This window comes from Lucilia sericata, unplaced genomic scaffold (assembly GCF_015586225.1).
Source record: "Lucilia sericata isolate MDLA Ls3-8-SP2 unplaced genomic scaffold, ASM1558622v1 Contig000479F_arrow, whole genome shotgun sequence".
Lineage (NCBI taxonomy): Eukaryota > Metazoa > Arthropoda > Insecta > Diptera > Calliphoridae > Lucilia > Lucilia sericata.
Genome location: NW_023994494.1, coordinates 66,309 through 87,582, shown reverse-complemented (window position 1 = coordinate 87,582; position 21,274 = coordinate 66,309). Strand labels below are relative to the sequence as shown.

Sequence of the window (21,274 nt, the reverse complement as noted above, 5' to 3'; positions counted from 1 at the left end):
ATGTACCACCACACACACATACATATTTATAACTTAATAATAGTTTTTAAATAATTTATTAATAATTATTTACTATTAAGGCATTTCAACACCATTTCTAATTGAAGAAAAATTCAAACAAAACTTCCAAACCAAACTTTTTCTAAAAAAAAACTTAAAAACCAAACTTTTTATAAAGAAAAACTTTAAATCCAAACTCTAAAGAAAACTTTCCAACAACACTTTTTCTAAAGAAAAACTTTCAAACGAAACTTTTTTTAAAGAAAAACTTTCCAACAAAACTTTTTATATAGAAAAACTTCCCAAGCCAAACTTTTTCTAAAAAAACTTTAAAACAAAACTTTTTCTAAAGAAAAACTTTAAAACGAAACTTTTTCTAAAGAAAAACTTTCCTAACAAAACTTTTTCTTTAGAAAAACTTTCCAAACAAAACTTTTTCTATAGAAAAACTTTCCAAACAAAACTTTTTCTAAAGGCAAACTTTCCAAACAAAACTTTTTCTATAGAAAAACTTTCCAAACAAAACTCTTTCTATAGAAAAACTTTCCAAACAAAACTTTTTATATAGAAAAACTTTCCAAACAAAACTTTTTATATAGAAAAACTTTCCAAACAAAACTTTTCTATAGAAAAACTTTCCAAACAAAACTTTTTCTATAGAAAAACTTTCCAAACAAAACTCTTTCTATAGAAAAACTTTCCAAACAAAACTTTTTATATAGAAAAACTTTCCAAACAAAACTTTTTCTATAGAAAAACTTTCCAAACAAAACTTTTTCTACAGAAAAACTTTCCAAACAAAACTTTTTCTATAGAAAAACTTTCCAACAAAACTTTTTGTCTAGAAAAACTTTCCAACTAAAACTTTTCTATAGAAAAACTTTCAAAACAAAAGTTTTTCTAAAGAAAAACATTAACGTTTTCTATAGAAAAGCTTTCCAAACAAAACTTTTTCTAAAGAAAAACTTTCCAACAAAACTTTTTCTATTGAAAAGCTTTCCAAACAAAACTTATTCTAAAGAAAAACTTTCCAACAAAACTTTTTCTATAAAAAACTTTCCAAACAAAACTTCTTATATAGAAAAACTTTCCAACAAAACTTTTTCTAAAGAAAAGTTGGAAAGCTTTTTCTATAGAAAAACTTTCCAATAAAACTTGTTCTCTAGAAAAACTTTCCAACTAAACTTTTTCTATAAAAAAGCTTTCCAAACAAAACTTTTTCTAAAGAAAAACTTTCCAATAAAACTTGTTCTCTAGAAAAACTTTCCAACTAAACTTTTTCTATAGAAAAGCTTTCCAAACAAAACTTTGCAATAAAACTTTTTCTATAAAAAAACTTTCAGACACAACTTTTACTACAGAAAAACTTTCCTACAAAAGTTTTGCTATAGAAAAAATATTAAAAAACTTTTTAATAAAAACATTTTATGTGAAAAGTTTTGAATTAAAAATTCAGAAATGGTTTAAATAAATTAATATTCATATTAAAATTCAATCATAATTACTAGTACCTGTAACTACATAAACAATTACTAATGACATGACGAATATTAAGTAGGGAACGATTTGTTTTCCTTAAAAAATTATAACAAAAATTTTTTAGCAGCTGATTTAAATAAGTTATAAAAATTTAAAAAAAAAATAATAGCAACAAATTTCACACGCTTAGAATAATTTTAAATTGTTGAAAAATAAACAATAAAAATATATTTATTATTTTTTATTTATATTTAAATACTTCCTTAACTACAAAAAATTTATTGGAAATTATTTATTCATAAATAAATTATAGATTTTTTTTTCTAAACAAAAACCTTTCGAAAACAATTGTAAACAAAATCTGAACAAGTTTTTGTTCTATTAAGAACATATTGAACATACTACAAGTGACAGCTTGTTAGATTTTGTCACTATTTGAGAAAAAAATAACAAATACCGGTTACTTACATGCGATTAAATTTAACAAAAACAATAACAACAATCAGTGTAAATCACACCCACAAATTCCTTTAAACAAATTTGATCGACAATTTTCATTCTCAAACATTAATGGCTGCGTTCACATTTACCTCGTTAAGATCGTGGAAGGGGGTATGTTTAGTGGCAGCAATTTAAATTTTGTTTAAAACTAGTTGTTTAATCTATTGAAGCGTGTGAAAGAACATTTATTTTGTAAAAAAATTATTGTTATTCTAGTTATAATTCCATATTGCATTTTGTTAGTGTTGTTATTATTGTTTATTATTAGATCTTGATTTGAACATGATCTGCTATTAAATGTTTTGTTTCTTAGTTTTTTTGTAACCAGTATTTATGTTTTAATTTTACCACTCCATTAGATATAAATCTGGTTTTCTAGTGTAAAATTATCAACTATGTATGTAATTTAACTTTCTATATTTGCTGATGTAATTTTTAAAAATAATTACATTTATAGAATAAGGAAATGACAGGGTAGTTCTTAATTTTAATTGATTTAATAGAATTTCTAGTCCAGAAAAATGTTTATAAACAAAACTTCTACTTTAGAAAGATTTCCATTCGAAACTTCATTTAGAATGAAACTTTTTCTAAGAAAAACTTTCCAACAAAACTTTTTCTATAGAAAAACTTTCCTACAAAACTTTTTCTATAGAAAAACTTTCCTACAAAACTTTTTATATAAAAAAACTTTCCTACAAAACTTTTTCTACAGAAAAACTTTCCAGCAAAATTTTTTCTTAAAGAAAAATTTTCAACAAAACTTTTTTTAAAAAAAACTTTCCAACAAAACTTTTTTTAAAAAAAACTTTCCAACAAAACTTTTTCTTAAAGAAAAACTTTTCAACAAAACTTTTTCTTAAAGAAAAATTTTCAACAAAACTTTTTTTAAAAAAAACTTTCTAACAAAACTTTTTCTTAAAGAAAACCTTTCTAACAAAACTCTTTCTTAAAGAAAAACTTTCCAACAAAACTTTTTCTTAAAGAAAAACATTCAAACAAATCTTTTTCTATACAAAAACTTTTTAACAAAACTTTTTCTAAAGAAAAACTTTGAAACAAAACTTTTTTTATACAAAAACTTTTCAAGAAAACTGTTCCTATAGAAAAACTTTACAAGAAAACTTTTTTTATAGAAAAACTTTCCAACCAGAACTTTTTCTATAGAAAAACTTTCCAACCAGAACTTTTTCTATAGAAAAACTTTCCAAACAGAACTTGTTCTATAGAAAAACTTTCCAAACAGAACTTTTTCTATAGAAAAACTTTCCAAACAGAACTTTTTCTATAGAAAAACTTTCCAAACAGAACTTTTTCTATAGAAAAACTTTCCAAACAAAACTTTTTCTATAGAAAAACTTTTTAACTAAACTTTTTCTATAGAAAAACTTTTTCAAAACGTTCAAATTTTTTTTTAAAGTTTGTTCTTTTTTAAAAATATGCAACATCTGTGATTTACAACGCAATAAATTTTTTGACTATATACCTTAAAAATTCAGTATAGGAGGGGTGCTTCAAAATGTTATTGAACATTTAAAATAATTTTACAAATTTTGAATAATATTTAAAAACTATAAAAAAATACTTTAAGAATTAAGGAAAACTAAATTATCAAAGATTTAAAAATTCTAAACCAGTTCTAATAGAAAAGTTAATTAAAGCAGTACTAGTTACCTAACTAGTACTTTAGGGGTAGAAAGTTAATATAGTTATCATCGTTTATATGAAGGGATGAAGAAGAGAGGAACCAATTTACTTAATTTTCAAGATTTTATAAAAATGAAAGTGTGATTTTCGTTATAATCCTAATCAGACATAGAAATTCGTGCTCCAAACTTTTAAAACCAACCTCGCATAAAAGAAATAAATTATTTAACATTTTCATATTATTTTATATGTTTTACAAATGTTGTATATAGACACGATTTATGTAAACATTTTATTATACATACAAAATAAATCATATTTTGATACAAATAGTTTGACATTTATGAGCGATTTGAGAATTTATTTTGTGATTTTTTGTGTTTTGCAACTAAATATCACTCAAATTATTATTTGAAAACGTTTTTATACATGGCTAATTGACATTTTTGGGTTGGTGGTATTTTTATTAAAGAAAAAATGAAAATAACAAAAATATTTCTAATGTAAAAATGGCGGAAAATAAAAATTAAATTGTAAAAAATTTTTTGCAAATAAGAAATTATTTCCCAAATAATTTTTTTCGAAAGTTGACTTATAGAAAGAATTCTATTAAAACAATCAAGTAATCGACTTTCTGTATAAATTGGAAAAAGTCAACTTTTTAGCAAAGAAAGTGCTGCCAGATGTTTACTTAATATTCAAAAATTACCAAAAAGTCGACTTTCACAAAGTTTAAAAAGTTTACTTTGCAAACTTAAGCAAATTTAAAATTCTATTATTTAATTTCGATTCTTGTATGTGTCACGGGTTCTACAATTTTATATATTTAAATATTAGTTAAAATAAACAAATATTTAATTGAAATCAGGACCACACCTCTAAAAACTTTATGGTTTTTTTTAATTTACTTAAAAAACAATGTCTAGGTAAACAGCCGTTAACATTTTAGGTGTGATAAATAATTTATTTATAATTAATAGTATTTTTAAATTTGTTTAAACTTTTACTTTAAAACACCAGCATTCTAGCTAAAATAATCACAATTTTAAATTAGAATTAAATTTGGAATAAAAATAATTGAATTCCAAAAATCTTTACCGTAAAACGAATATATGTATAAAGAGGTACAGTGGTAGCACAAAGTCTGCCTTTCGATCTTAAGGTTTCTTTGTATGGACTATAGACAGTCTATAGTTTGAACTATAGAGAAGTCTATAGTCTGGACTATAGAGAAGTCTTTATTATAGTATGGACTAAAGAGAAGTCTTTAGTATAGACTAGAGAGAAGTCTACAGTATGGGCTATAGACAAGTCTATAGTATGGGCTATAGACAAGTCTATAGTCTGGGCTATATACAAGTCTATAGACTGGGCTATAGAAAAGTCTATATTCTGGGCTATAGACAAGTCTATAGACTGGGCTATAGACAAATCTATAGTCTGGGCTATAGACAAATCTATAGTCTGGGCTATAGACAAATCTATAGTCTGGGCTATAGACAAGTCTATAGTCAAGTCTATAGTCTGTTCTATAGTCAAGTATATAGTCTGTGCTATAGACTAGTCTATAGTCTGGGGTATAGACAAGTCTATAGTCTGAGCTATAGATAAGTCTATAGTCTGAGCTATAGACAAGTCTATAGTCTGAGCTATAGACAAGTCTATAGTCTGGGCTATAGACAAGTCTATAGTCTGGGCTATAATCAAGTCTATAGTCTGTGCTATAGACTAGTCTATAGTCCAGACTATAGACAAGTCTATAGTCTGGGCTATAATCAAGTCTATAGTCTGAGCTATATTGTCTGCCCTATAGACATGTCTGGACTATAAAGAAATCTACAGTCTGCACTATAGAGAAATCTATAGTCTGGACTATAGAGAAGTCTATAGTCTGGCCTATAGAAAAGTCTATAGTCCGGACTATAGAGAAGTCTATAGTCTGTGATATAGATAAGTCTATAGTCTGCGCTATAGACATGTCTATAGTCTGGACTATAGAAAAGTCTATAGTCTGTAATGCAGACAAGTTTATTGTCTATGTCCAAATGAACAATTTATGCGAAAATGGGTCCTAAAAATAGGGGGCGTGGCACCTCGCATATTAATTAAAGACAAAAATTCCTTCATCTAAGAAACTATTAGAGTTGGAATCCTCAAATTTTGCACGAACAACTTTGAAATATGAAAAATTTGAGGGAAAATGCCTGGACTAAACGTAGGGGGCGTGGCAGCTCCCTAATGAATAAAATACAAAAATTCGTATATCTGTCAGAATGGAAAATGCCTGGCCTAAAGATAAGGGGCGTGGCACCTCCCATTATAACTTTTTAAACAATTACAAATAATCTCTAATGTAAAAATCGTTGAGGCTCGTCATAATCGTGCAATAACTGCTTAAAATAAATTTATATAAAATATTTTGAAATTTTTCACCAAATTCAAATATATTCCAACAAACGTCTTCCGTCGGAAGTAATTAAAAATCATTTGTAGCACTTTTGTTTCAGCAAAAATGTCATTGGAAACATCAAACAATTTAATAAATCGTGTTTTGAGTATAAAATTCAGAAAAAGAAAAACGTTGTTGTTATGTTCAACTAAAATTAATTAAAATTCTATAATGTTGATCATGTTTTAATCAAACTTGACAGGTAGATACTATTTTCAAACAAAGCAGAAAGCAAACTAAAAACAAGTAAGAGTGTTATATTCGGCTATGCCGAATCTTATATACCCACCATCAAACCTCGTTTGACTCGAATGAAACTTACTTATGTCGAATTTCATCTATATATTCGTATTATTAGGCCAGTTATAAGCGTTAAAGGAATTTTCTGAAGGGGACCTTATATGGGGGGTAGGGTCAATCATGGACCGATCAACATAAAATTTTTTAGATAGATTTTGACTCGTATGAAAATTACTTATGACGAATTTCATCTATATACTAGAATTTTTAAGCCAGTAATGAGCGTTAAAGTCATTTTCTGAAGGGTACCTTATATGGGGATAGGGTCAATTATGGACCGATCCTCATAAAATTTTGCACAGTGATTTTGGATCACAAGAAACTTACTTATGTCGAATTTCATCGCTATATTCGTATTTTTAAACAAGTTATGGCTGTTAAAGCTGCTTTTCGAGGGCCACTTGTATGGGGGCTATCCGAAAACGTGGACCGATATTGCCCATTTTCAATACCAAACAAACCTTACCTATAAGAAATATTTATGTGAAATTTCAACCCTCTAGCTCTTTTCATTCGGACTCTATCGTGCTTTCAACAGACAGACAGACAGACAGACGGACGGACGGACGGACAGACGGACAGACGGACAGACATGGCTAGATCGTCTTAGAATTTAATGAGGACCCAGAATATATATACTTTTGTGGGTCTATGACCAATATTTCGATGTGTTACAAACGGAATGACAAAATCAATATACCCCCCATCTTTTTTGATGGTGGGTATAATAAAACAAACAAAAACAAAATTAACAAATACTAATTAAAGATAATTTTTTGTAAATATTTTATCTGCTAAGAAAAACTACAAGAATAATTTGAAAATAATTCAATAAAAACAATTCTGAAAACCCTTAAGCGATTTTGAAACGATTAAAATGGATGGATAGATGGATAGAAAACACCACAAAACACTAGAAAACTACAGAAATTCTTAAAAAAAGAGGAAGTTGTTGAATGAATTTTTTGGCAAGCGCCATAGTCGCCCCAATGTCTGAGTTCTTTATGTGTTTAGAAAACAAATACAAATATATTTGTTATTTCTTTTTTTATATTCAGCTTCTTATCAAAAATATACAAACAAATTAACATAGAAGAGGTTATAAATTTAACAATAAATCAACATGAATATTTAAAATTTTGTCTTCCAAATATGTTAAGTTTATCTATTGATGTTGATGTTAGCAATTAGACAATTTAATCATCAACATTTTTATTTGCCATTAATCTATTCATAATTCCGGAAAAAAAACATTTCAGCAAAATTTGTTTAATAAGATGTATCAATCGAAATGAAGCACTATTCATTTCGATTTTTTTAATACATCAATAAAAGTCAATGAACTGTATCAAAAAATTATTTAATATTCAATGTTTCGTTTTCTTTCAGTTGGTTTGTCGTTGATTTTGAAAGTCTTGTACAAATCGTTTCAACTTTAATGATATTTGAAATTATTTGTAAATTAGTTATGCCGATGTCTTATAAAATATTTGTTTTAGTGCATTGGTTGCTACTTACTTGGTAACTCTTTAATTGCACACTTAGAGAAATTAATTGGTTTATTTTTTTATTAGTCCCAAGGCATTAACTCCAACTCATTCAGGTAATAGAGTTTGGACTAAAGTCTAATGTATAGTTTAGACTCATAGACTGACTTCTGTATAGTCTGTAGATCTGTATTTAATATGAACTATAGTTTGATCTATAGTTTGGACTATAGTGTGAATAGAATATTCCATATTTTAGAGTAATGTCTGGCCTATAGTCTGGTATATATTCTGGAATATAGTCTAAACTATAGTCTGAACTGTAGTTTGGTCTAAAATCTGAACAATCTGGCTATGTCTAGTCTATAGTCTGGACTATGTCTGGTCTATAGTCTGGATTATAGTCTGGTCTATAGTCTGAACAAAGGGGTGGTCTACAGTCTGCACTATAGTCTGGTCTATAGTTTGATCTGTACTCTGGTCTAAACTATAGTCTGGTTTGTACTTTGGACTATAATCTGGTCTACAGACTTGACTATAATTTGGTCTACAGTCTGCACTAAAGTTTGGTCTGTAGTATACACTATAGTCCGCTCTATAGTTTGGACTATAGACCGGTCCATCGTTTGGACTATAGTTTGTTCTATAGTTAGGGCTATACGTCGGTCTATAATTTGAACTATAGTCCGGTCTATAGTGTGGTCTATAGTCCGGTCTATAGTCTGGAACATAGTCTGGACCTTAGCCTTTAGTCTTGTCTATATCTAGGCAATGTCTGGTCTATAGTTTGGACTTTACTCTGATTTAAAGGATACACTATAGTCTGGTCTATAGTCCGATCTATAATCTAGTCGATGGTCTGTACCATACTCTACACTATAATCCGGTCTATATTTGGATTATGTCTGCCCCTATCTGGACTAAAGTCTGAACTATTGTCTGAACTATAGACTGGACTATAGTTTGGTCTAAAGACTAAACAATACACTGGTCCATCCTCTGGAATAGAGTCTGGACTATATGGTCTATAGTTTCAACTATAGTCTGTGCTATAGTCTGGACCATAGTCGGGAATATTTTCTGGACTATAGTCTGAACCATAACCTAGACTATAGTCTGGTCTATAGTTTGGACTTTACTCTGGTTTAAAGTATACACTATAGTCTGTTCTATAATCTAGTCTATAGTCTGGACCATACACTACACCATAATCTGGTCTATATTTTGACTATGTCTGGTCTAAAGTTTATACTATAGTATGGACTAAAGTATGGTCTACAGTCTGCACAATAGTCTGGTCCATAATTTGATCTATACTCTGGTCTAAATTATAGTCTTGTTTATGCTTTGGACTACAATCTGGTCTATAGTCTGCACTAAAGTATTTTCTATAGTTTGGACTGTAGTCCGGTCTATATTTTGGATTATAGTCCAGTTTATAGTTTGGAATATAGTCTGGTCTATAGTTTGGACTATTGTCCAGTCTATAGTTTGAACTATAGTCTGGAATATAGTCTAGACCTTAGCCTTTAGTCTGGTCTATATCTGGACTATAGACTGGTTTATAGTTTGGACTATAATTTGGTCTACAGTCTGAATTATAGTATGGTCTAAAGTCTTGACTATAGTCTGGCTTATAAATCTGTCTAGAGCCTGTACTTTAGACATACATATCTGTAAACAGGACTAGTTAGTTAGTTAGAGTTAGTTTTTTACTAATGTTAGATACCGATAAAAGAACAGACAAATTACATTTCAGTTTTCAAATATGTTATTGTAACGATTAATTTTTTTGAGTGTATATTTTTGAATTACAATTTAATACTCTAATCACGTTTTAAATATTAAAATTTTTATTACGATTTTTACTCAAACTTTACAAGCTTAAGCGAGTGAAAAACTATTAAAACTTTATCGAATTTAGACTAGAACAAAATAATCTTATTACTGCCCTAGTTCAAGGTAAAAATAATGGCTATATGACCGCCATTCGAATATAAGTCAAACGGGACTTTTTTATTAACAATAACTTTATGTAGTACAAACTATGAAGACAATTTTTAATTAGATTCAAATTAAGGAAAATCTAGTTGTCCTCCCATACACTGACACATATAACTTACAATTCTTTTTCGATTTCCTATAAATACCTATTTATATAATAGATTTACAATTTTAAATAAAAGTGTAAAAATACTGTGTAGACAGATAATAAAAATTATACCAAAATGGTAAATATTTATTTAATATGTATTATCTTAACGTTAAATAAATAAAAAAATTTTAACTGCAGTTTAAAATACAAATAACGAAAAGTAAAGAAACAGTGTTGACAATTGCTAAGCAAATAAACGCGTTGCCAAACAAACTTCGCATGTCTGAAAGTGAAACAATGATCAACTATTTAACTGTTGCTGGTTGGTTACCCACTGCAATATGGTTCAGATATTTGTTTGTGTTTTTATTTGAACAACAGGATTTTCCGACAATTTTATTGGAATATGTACATATTTTAACAAACAAAGAAGAAAGACACGACAAGACAAGGAGATTGTATGAAGAAGTATAAACATTAAATAAATAACCATTAAATAATCTATATTTACTTTATATATTTCATATTATTGTTTTTTTTTAAACAAATTTCTGTCTCTAGTAGGGAAATTTGTTGTTGGAGCTGTTTCAACGTAGTTGAAACAACACAAAACCAAAGTTAATTATTTACAAATAATTAACTTTGGAAATAAAATGCAGGTTGCACTTACTTGTGGTTCAAGGTGAGTAAGAACACAGGTTTGGTTAAACGTTATAACTTCCTTTATTTTCAGGTTTGGGTTTTAGGGTTTGTTTGCTGCTGACGCTGCTGAGGTTTTTTTTATTAAAGAAAAAACTGCAATGGCGCTTAAGTTGATTGACAGGACGTCAGTTTTTGACACCTGTCAATCTCCTTAAGCACCATTCAGAAGCGTAGCGAGCAGAAGGGGCACATTTAAAGTAGGGGCTCTATGTCCAAGTCAAGGCAGTCTTCATCTGCTGTCTCGGAGGCGCTGTCGCGGGCCTCAACATGCCGCCCCCTTTGCACGGGTGCAAGGATCGAATCACTAAGCCGATTCATAGTAGCGATCATTTGTCGCAACAGCTGATGGGTAGTAGCTTGGCCGGCTGCTTGGTCAGCTAACTGCCGCTGCACCATTGTAGGCCTTCTCCTCGAGCGTCTTCGGCGGTCATTGGCTACAGTCAGTGCCCCAGAATCTTCGGTAGTGTCTCGACGGGTTTCTCCATGAGATGCTGAACGAACGGAATGTTGTGATCTCCGACGTTGTTGAGGTGGGGCTACTCGGTTCGGAATCCGAAGATCACGAATTGGTAACTGTAGGCGTTCTTGGACCGAACGCCTTGGCGGAGAACTAACTACATTCGACTGAGCACTTTCTTTGTGCAATAGAGTGTGGTGATTTTTGCCACATCTGCGACATGCTGAAGCTGTGGTACAATCCTTAACCTGGTGCGACTGGGAAAGGCAATTTAAACAATATCTATGAACCTTCACGGAGTAAAGGCGTTGTCTAATAGAAAACCCGTTAAATATTTTGCATTTCCGCAAATGATGCCTTTGGAAACATACTAGGCATACATCTGAGCGACGAATGGGTTCCATTTTTATCTGAAAAAAAATATGAACAAAGAAAAAAAAAACAAACAAAAAAGAGAGAAAGATGGATAGTTAGTACAATGATATAGTAATGAGAGATTACTGAAAATTAGACAAATTGAATACTATGTATAAGCTACTTATCCAAGATTGGCAACCAACAGAGTTTTACTATCGGCCGAGTAACCAAACCATATTGCGTTCGGATATCAGCCACTCGTACTCGTTTATCAGATCCGAGATATATAGTTTCAATGCGACCTAACCGCCAATCACTAGGAGGAAGTAGTTCATCCTTTATAATGACGAAATCTCCTACAATCAACTCCTTCTTTGGATATCTCCATTTGTAGCGCTTATGAAGTTCTTGCAAGTATTCGGTCTTCCATCGTTGAGCAAATCGATGATGAAGGGCCTTCAATTTTTCCCATCGATTCAGTAGTGACATATTTAGATCATCATTTGGCATTTCTGGTGGCGCCATTAGTGGTGAACCTCGTAGAAAGTGTCCGGGAGTTAAAACTTCTAAATCCTTAGGATCCTCAGTCATTGGAGACAACGGACGAGAATTAAGAACACCTTCAATCCTAATTAAAAGTGTAGAGAATTCTTCAAAATTAAATTTATGGTTTCCTACAACTTTTCTAAAATGAAGCTTGAAGCTTTTAACTCCAGCTTCCCATAAGCCTCCCATGTGTGGGGCACTTGGTGGGATGAATTTCCACTCGAAGCCGTGGATAGCATATTTTTCAACTATATCCCTATAGGATTGTTCTAAAAACATTGCATATTCAGCAAGCAATGTTTTACTAGCGCCTACGAAATTAGTACCGTTGTCTGACATCAGACGCTTAGGTAAACCTCGTCTTCCAACAAACCTATCAAATGTAGCCAGAAAAGCCTCAGATGAAAGATTGGAACATGGTTCTAGGTGTATAGCTCGTGTAGCAAAGCAAACGAATATGCAGGCGTATCCCTTCATATAGGGTGAATTTCGCAAATGCCCAGCTTTTATCTGAAAAGGTCCAGCAAAGTCTACACCTGTAAAGGTAAACGGTAAGGAGAACGTAGTTCTCTCAGCTGGCAAAGCTGCCATTATTTGCGATAGTACCCTTTGCTTATAGCGAACACAAGTTAAGCACTTATTTATACATTTTTTAACGGCTCTCTTTAGAGCTGGAATATAAAATTGGTATCTAACCATACTAAGCATTAAAGAAACGTCAGCATGCATCAGATTTTGGTGAATAAATTTCAAAATCATTTCACATAAGTTCGATTTGTATGGAATGATTATGGGAAACCTTTCGTCATAGCTCATAGATGAATTAACTAAGCGACCGTTAACTCGTAGAAGGCCGTTAGAATCTAGAAATGGGTTCAGCGTTATTAACGAGCTTTTCTTAGAAATAGCTCTGGAGTTGGACAAGTCGTTATATTCATAGAAATAATATGTCCTTTGCGTCAGTCGTATTAGAACAACTTTAGAATTGTTGAGTTCGTTCTGAGTTATAGTTTCTGGAAAAGTTGTAACCTTTTTTGAGGCTAAATTGTAGAAACGATAGACATAGGCTATAACGCGAAGTGCTCGGTGATATCTTGAGAAACTATTAATAATAGAAAGTTCCTCTCCACTTTCTGCTATTGCTGACGGTACCTGAGATCTCGAAGGTTGTTTTAGTACAGTCTCTTTATTCTTAAAAGACGAAGATGGAGCTGGATCTGTGGAACAAGCAATTAGACATATTTTTCTTTGGTCTGGCGCGTCTTGGAGTAGTTGAGAGAACATTGGCCAGTGATCTTGAGAGCTAAGAAGCCAAAGAGGTCCATGCCACCACAATGGATTATTAACTAGATCTTGAGGCTTGCATCCTCGTGTTCCAAGATCGGCTGGATTTTCAGATGTAGGTACGTGTCTCCACGTGGCATCAACGACATTTTCAATAATTTTGGAGATTCTATTGGCTACAAAAGTTTTCCACGTAGATGGATGTTTTTGAAGCCAAGCAAGAACAATGGTGGAGTCTGTCCATAAATAAACAGATGTGTTTGGGAACAAATTATCACATAACAATTGCCTTACTAATTTGGAAAGAAGTAAGGCGCCACACAATTCCAAGCGCGGAAGACTAAGTTTTTTTAGCGGAGCTACCTTGCTTTTAGCCACTAGCAAATGTGTGCTTCTTCGGTTTGGATTCTCCGATCTAAGGTATACTGCGGCACAGTATGCCCTTTCTGAGGCATCGCAAAACCCATGCAACTGGATATAATTTTCAGGTTGAAAATTCACCCAACGAGGAATTTGAATTCTATCGATATGATGAAAATTGTCAATGAACAATTTCCACTTTTGAAATATATGTGAATTGACATTCTCATCCCACTCTACACCATCTTGCCATAAGTTCTGAAGAAGCATTTTAGCTTCAATAATTATAGGCGTTAGCCATCCTGCCGGATCAAAAAGTTTTGCAATGCAAGATAATATTTGCCTTTTTGTTACTGTACTTCCTAGAGAAATAGATTCGACTTTGTAATTGAAAGTATCACTCATAGCGTTCCAACAAATACCAAGAGTCTTCGTTGAGCTTGAATCATTAAATTTCAATAAATCGTCATTTAAAAGATTTTCCTTTGGAATATGTTCTAATAGTCTATGGTGATTGGCTGTTATTTTTCTCAATGGAAATCCTGCAGAATTTAGTGCGGTGCACAACTGTTTCTGAGATTCTATTGCTGATTCCAATGTATGTCCTCCTGATAGCACATCATCCACATAAGTCTCATTTCTTAATATTAATGACGCTAATGGATTAAGTGTTTCAGATTCGTCAGCCAATTGTAGAAGTGTTCGAATAGCTAAGTAAGGAGCACAATTTATGCCGAAAGTTACCGTAGTTAATTCATAATCTTCTATGTTACCTGTAGTGACATTGCGGAACAATATCCTCTGATATGGTCTATCTGATTCATTAATCATTATTTGACGATACATTTTTTCAATATCGCCATTGAATACATATTCATATTTTCGCCAGTTTAAAATTATAGTCATTAAATCTGACTGAAGGGTTGGTCCACTATATAAGATATCATTCAACGAATATGAACTTTGTGTTTTTCGTGAACCATTAAACACCACGCGAACCTTTGTTGAAGCACTTTCAGGTCTAAACACAGCATGATGTGGCAAATAATATGAATAGTATTTTCCATGTTCTTCTATTTCAGTTGAATTGCATTTTTTCATATGACCTAAATCTATATATTCCTTCAATATATTATTATAAATGTCCAGAAGATTTGATTTTTTAGCTAAATTGGCTTCCATGTGAAGATATTGTTTCTTTGCTTGGTAGCGAGATGAAGATAGATTTATTATTTCTGGAAACTCTGATCTGAATGGTAACTTTACCACATATCTTCCATCTTTTCGTCGAAAAGTGGTTTTTGCAAATAGTTTTTCACAAAATTTATCTTCTTCTGATAAGACACTACTGTTAAATATCTCTTCAGTTTCCCAAAACTTCCTAAGCTGAACACAAATTTCATTGGATTCCCTAGTTTTTTCATTTATATCAACTGTAACGAGTGAAAGGGAGTTTATTTTGAAAGGGCCATATACAAACCATCCGTATACTGAATTTTGTGCTACCATATTTCCTAAAACATGTTGACGAGTCCCCTCGAGTAAAATATATGGTAATATATCACTTCCTAATAACATGTCTACCTGCGAAGAAACATAAAATTTCGGATCCGCCAATTCCAATTCACTGATCTCGTCAAGATTAGGATTGGAAATTGTTGTTGACGGCATCAAACTTGTTAAGTTTGAAACGATTATAGCTTGAGTATCAAGTATAAAATTATGTTTCTCTGCGCAAAGTGTTACATTACAAATTTTCTTTGAATTAGATACTACAGTACCTCCTAATCCACATATTTCAAAATCTGCAGGTTCTGTTTTTAAATTTAATCTATTTCGTATTCTTTCAGTTAGAAACGATCTTTTGGAAGCTGAATCTATCAGAGCTCTAATACTGAACTTATCACCCAAGTGATTGATTTGTACTAAGGCTGTTGGTAATAGAATATTATCATCGTTTACCGATAGATGAGTTTGGACATTTATCTGATCATGTTTACTACAAGAGGGACACTGCTTTTCCGGGCCATTATTTTCCGTTTCCATACTCTTCACAGGATGTGTATATTCAGTATGAAATGAATTTACTGGCCTATTAGCCCTTGAAACCAGTTCATTATTTATGTTATGGTTCACATGTAATAAACTATGATGCTTATTTTTACATTGTGTACAACGAAATATACTTCTGCAATCCTGATTTAAATGAGTAGGCGAAAGACAATTGGTACATATTTTATTCTGTTCTACAAAATCAACTCGCTGCTTAACAGTTAAATCAGAGAATTTTCTACAATTTCTTAGATAATGATTTTCGTTGCAAAATACACATAAGTTCTGACTATTTGTGTCTGTTCTCTTTTTGATATTTTTACTAGTTCCAGGCTTTTGATCACCTTTGTGACTTGATTCGTTTGCCGACATTTGGTCACGTGCCATTTCTATTCTTTCCAATACTCGGTGTCTACTTTTTAAAAAAGTATCCATTTGATGCCAGGATGGCAAATCAGAATCGGATTCTAAAGACTCTTCCCAAGCAGTAATGGTTTGAATAGATAATTTTGTACTGCACAAATATACCAAAATTGGATCCCATTGGTCCACTCGTATACCATGTCCTATTAACATTGATAAACAATCACATATAGTTGTTCTTATCCTGTTAATATCGACACTATTCTCTGATTTGGCTGGCTCTAAATTAAATAGAGTTTTCATCTGAATTTCTACTAAAAATTTTTTGTTCTCATATCTCGACTTTAAAGCGTTCCAAGCTGGCATGTAGTTCTGTTCCGACAAACTGAATTTTCGAACAATTGCCAATGCATCTCCCGAAGTTTTGTTTAGCAAGTGGAAAAACTTTTCAACCTGCGATACTCTTGGATTTGTATGATAGAGAACCGAAAACATATCCCTAAATGCTGGCCACTCTTCATAACTACCATTAAAGACCTTAATATCACAAGCAGGAACACGTAACCCTACTTCTGATAAGTCGAATGTAGTATTCATTGGATAAAATGATGAGCCACCTAATGTAGAAGAATGATATGGGTCAGTTTGTACTGTAGGTGGGCTCTTTGCAGCTTTTAAGAGGTCATTCATACTCGCTTTTGTCAACTGATATTTCTCTCTACATTCTCGAAACCTAGTTCGTGATAACTCTTTAAATTCGGGCGATATTAAGGAATCTGCCGCACTATATATCGCCTCATAGGATGTTCGAATCGTCTTCCAGTCTTCCTCTAAAGATTCTAATTTTGCCTCTACCAAAGATTCTGTTAAATCTTCTGCATGCAATTTTGAGAAACTTTCGCATTCATCAAATAAATTATCTGTCTCTATGACAAATTTTGAGTGAGCTTGACTACCCATTATATGTTGAACTTTAATTTGACCGATGGTTTATTAGTAAATATGCTCAATTATTACCAACTGATCAATAAAAGTGAATTGCTAAGGTTTAGCAGACTTTTTATATTTTTTCCCGTTACGTAGTAACTTATTCTTAAAATATTTCCAATTACCACGTAGTAGTAATTTAGAAGTTAAAATTTTCAAATTAAGCGCTTTTTTACGTTACGTAGTAACTTAACTGCAAATTTGTTAATTTGAATTTATTATTAAACTGATTAACAGTTAAAATGAAATCGGAAAGAATTTGCTATGAAACACTTATTTTACGTAATAACTTGGTTATTGTAAAATGAAAATGTCATTGATTAGCAAAAAAATTTTTTCTCTGTTACGTAGTAACTTGTTCTTAAATTTCGTCCAATTACCACGTAGTAGTAATTTAGAAATTAAACTTTCCGAATTTATCACTCTTTTACGTTACGTAGTAACTTTGACAAATTTATCATCAAAATATATTAATAAAATAACTAATTGTTAAAATGAAATCGCAATGGATTCGCGATGTATTTACGTAATAACTTGGTTGTTATAAATTTTCAATCTTATATAAAACCTCAGCTAGTTTTAGTAATAGCATATAGATTAATTAAACAAATATTGCAAAAGGTATGACCAATTTTCCTTTTACTATTATTATTTCTATAAGAACCGCAGGCAATTTGTAAAATTGCGCGGAAAATACAATATAATTTAGTTCAAATACTTCTTTGTACGGTTCTATAGTTGAATCAAAAAAAAAGTTGACTTTTCGACTTTTTGCTATTTATGAAAAGTCAGGTTTTCGACTTTTTTGCGTCTAATAAATAGTCGACTTTTTTTTTTTTTTTTTTTTTTTGTGAAATTGATTCTTCGACTTATTTCTTACAAGATAGTTGATTTTTCGACTTTGTTTTAGAGTCGATTTATAGAACCTTACTTATTTGAATGACCGCTGGCACTGTAAATGCGCGGAACTATTTTATAATGTATGTTTTTTTTTTTTTTTTGTTAAATATTTATGAATTACCACGTAGTAGTATTTTATAAATAATAAATTTACTGGGTTTAAACAATTCTAAAATCAACCGCACTTGATTGTTGGTTATTTCCCACTTTAAAACAACAATGGATGTACGTACATATGTATGTGTTTTTATTTTTGATTATTTTAATGTGCCAAGAAACAAAACAAAAAAATGTGAGAATATTTAAAGCTCAAAAACGAAAAGGAAAAAAAAATAATTTCAGATAATTAAACTACTGTTTGGTCACCAGTTCAATACAAAGGCTTTTAAGGACCATAAACAAATTTCTGTCTCTAGTAGGGAAATTTGTTGTTGGAGCTGTTTCAACGTAGTTGAAACAACACAAAACCAAAGTTAATTATTTACAAATAATTAACTTTGGAAATAAAATGCAGGTTGCACTTACTTGTGGTTCAAGGTGAGTAAGAACACAGGTTTGGTTAAACGTTATAACTTCCTTTATTTTCAGGTTTGGGTTTTAGGGTTTGTTTGCTGCTGACGCTGCTGAGGTTTTTTTTATTAAAGAAAAAACTGCAATGGCGCTTAAGTTGATTGACAGGACGTCAGTTTTTGACACCTGTCAATCTCCTTAAGCACCATTCAGAAGCGTAGCGAGCAGAAGGGGCACATTTAAAGTAGGGGCTCTATGTCCAAGTCAAGGCAGTCTTCATCTGCTGTCTCGGAGGCGCTGTCGCGGGCCTCAACATTTTTTTTTTTTAATTATTGTTAATACAATAAATATTTGCACATGTAGCGTTTATTTATTTAATAACAATTAAAAGTAATAACAATAAAACGTGCTAAAACTTCCTTAACTATAAATAAGGTATTATTATTTTGTGTTTAAGAGACATTATTCTTAATTATTTTGTTTATTTTATTAAATTTAATCAATAATTGTATGCAAATAATAAATAAAATCAATAAAAGGAAAATTTTAATTGAAACAATTAACAGTCTGAACATTATATCTACGAGGAACTAAATGTTTAAAAGTGAATATCGATTAATTTCATTACACTTAAAGAAATTGCACTAAAGTAATCCCTCAAATACACCTTACTTTTTGTTCTATCACTATTTCAAAACAAAATGCAATTAATTTTTCCCTCAATTTAATTAATAAATTTTTTAACTATTTAATTATGATTAAATGTCTTTATTATTCCTATTGCGGTTTAAAACTAGTTTTTTTAGATTTATAGCAAATATAATTAATTTAACACTTTTTTAGATTTTTTCTAAACACTGTAAGTGTTTAAACCTGTGTTTAGGGTGGGTCTTTGACTCTGTTTTTTATACGAGTTATAAATTTCAATTAGTAAACGTTTCGTTAGTAAAATATTCAACCACCTAAAACACCTACTCTGATGTCTACAACTTGAACTTTTATCGTATTTTAAATACATATTTTTAATGATTTTATTGTTATATTGTTACCGCAGGATAACAATATAGATTGGACATATTATTGCATAAGGTCTGGACTATAATCTTGTTTACAGTCTGGAATATAGTCTTGACTATAGTATGGACTATAGTCTTCTCTATAGTCTGGACTATAGTCTTGTCTATAGTCTGGACTATAGTCTTGTTTATAGTCTGGACTATAGTCATGTCTATAGCCTGGACTATAGTCTATAGTCTGAACTATAGTCTTATCTATAGCCTGGACTATAGTCTTGTCTATAGTCTTTACTATAGCCTTGTCTAGAGTCTGGACTATAGTCTTTTCTATAGTTTTGTCTATAGTCTTTTCTATAGTTTTATCTATAGTCTGGACTATAGTCTTGACTAACGTCTGGACTATAGTCGTGTCTATAGTCCGAACAATAGTCTAGTCTATTGTCTGGACCATAGTCCGGACTATAGCCTTGTCTAGAGTCTGGACTATAGTCTTTTCTATAGTTTTATCTAAAGTCTGGACTATAGTCTTGACTAACGTCTGGACTATAGTCGTGTCTATAGTCTGAACAATAGTCTAGTCTATAGTCTGTACTAAAGTCTTGTCTATTGTCTGGACCATAGTCTGGACTATAGTCTTGTCTATAGTCTGAACTATATTCTTGTCTATTGTCTGGACTATAGCCTTGTCTATAGTCTGGAATAAAGTCTGGACTATATTCTTGTCTATTGTCTGTACTATATTCTTGTCTGTTGTCTGGACTATATAGTCTGGACTTTAGACTTGTCCATAGTCTGGACTATAGCCTTGTCTATAGTATGGACTAAAATCTTCTCTATAGTCTGGACTATAGTCTTGTCTATAGTTTGGACTATATTCTTCTCTATTAACTGGACTAGAGTCTTGTCTATAGTCTGGACTTTAGTTCTATCTATAATCTGGACTATAGTATTGTCTATAGTCTAACATATAGTCTTCTCTGTAGTCTAAACTATAGTATTGTATAAATTCTGGAATATAGTATTGTCTAGAGTCTGAACTATATTCTTGTTATAGTCTGGACTAAAGTCTTGGACTATATTCTTTTCTATTATCTGGACTAGAGTCTTGTCTATAGTCTAAACTATAGTCTTCTCTTTATACTAAACTTTAGTATTGTATAAATTCTAGAATATAGTATTGTCTAGAGTCTGAACTATATTCTTGTTATAATCTGGACTAAAGTCTTGTCTATAGTCTGGACTATAGACTTGTCCATAGTCTGGACTTAAATCTTGTCTATAGTCTGGACCATAGTCTGGTCTATAGTCATATCTTCTCTTTAGTCTGGACTACACTATTGTCTAAAGTCTGGAATATAGTATTGTCTAGAGTCTGGACTATAGCCTTTTCTAGAGTCTGGACTAAAGTGTTGTTTATAATCTGAAATATAGTCTTGTCTATAGTATGGATTATAGTATTTTCTATAGTCTGGACTATAGTCTTGCTAAAGTCTGAACTATAGACAAGACTATAGACCAGACTATAGACTAAAGGATACTATAGACTTAAAAATCTGTGTTAAAACAAGTGAAAAATACTAATCGCACATTTCCGATCATAAACAAATGATTTTGAATAATTTCCTGAGCTGTTTTATTTATCTGTCCGGTTTACTAGCTGGATGTCTTCTCTTAATAAAAAGCTTCTATTTATAGCCGAAACCACTTTAGTAGAGAGGATAAGAAATATTTGTCATAGATGTAGTTACTAACCTGTAGTGAAGAATATGTGCTGTCCTATGG

The 21,274-nt window shown here is 31.2% G+C and overlaps 2 protein-coding genes across 2 annotated transcripts; both read right to left on the bottom strand.

The window, feature by feature from the left end:
* Positions 1-10,509: 10,509 nt before the first annotated feature.
* Positions 10,510-18,778, bottom strand: LOC119605376. Its single transcript, XM_037958435.1, has 2 exons — positions 18,492-18,778; positions 10,510-11,527 (listed from the first exon to the last, which is right to left on the bottom strand). The coding sequence occupies exon 2, from the start codon at positions 11,519-11,521 to the stop codon at positions 10,853-10,855; it is 669 nt and encodes a 222-aa protein (XP_037814363.1). The 5' UTR covers positions 11,522-11,527; positions 18,492-18,778; the 3' UTR covers positions 10,510-10,852.
* On the bottom strand, positions 11,652-17,039 carry LOC119605371. The gene has a single exon (XM_037958429.1). The coding sequence runs from the start codon at positions 17,037-17,039 to the stop codon at positions 11,652-11,654; it is 5,388 nt and encodes a 1,795-aa protein (XP_037814357.1).
* Positions 18,779-21,274: the final 2,496 nt, after the last annotated feature.

Coding starts and splice junctions, on each gene's coding strand:
- LOC119605376 (XM_037958435.1), bottom strand. CDS start 11,521: ATGGAACCCATTCGTCGCTCAGATGTATGCCTAGTATGTTTCCAAAGG.
- LOC119605371 (XM_037958429.1), bottom strand. CDS start 17,039: ATGGGTAGTCAAGCTCACTCAAAATTTGTCATAGAGACAGATAATTTA.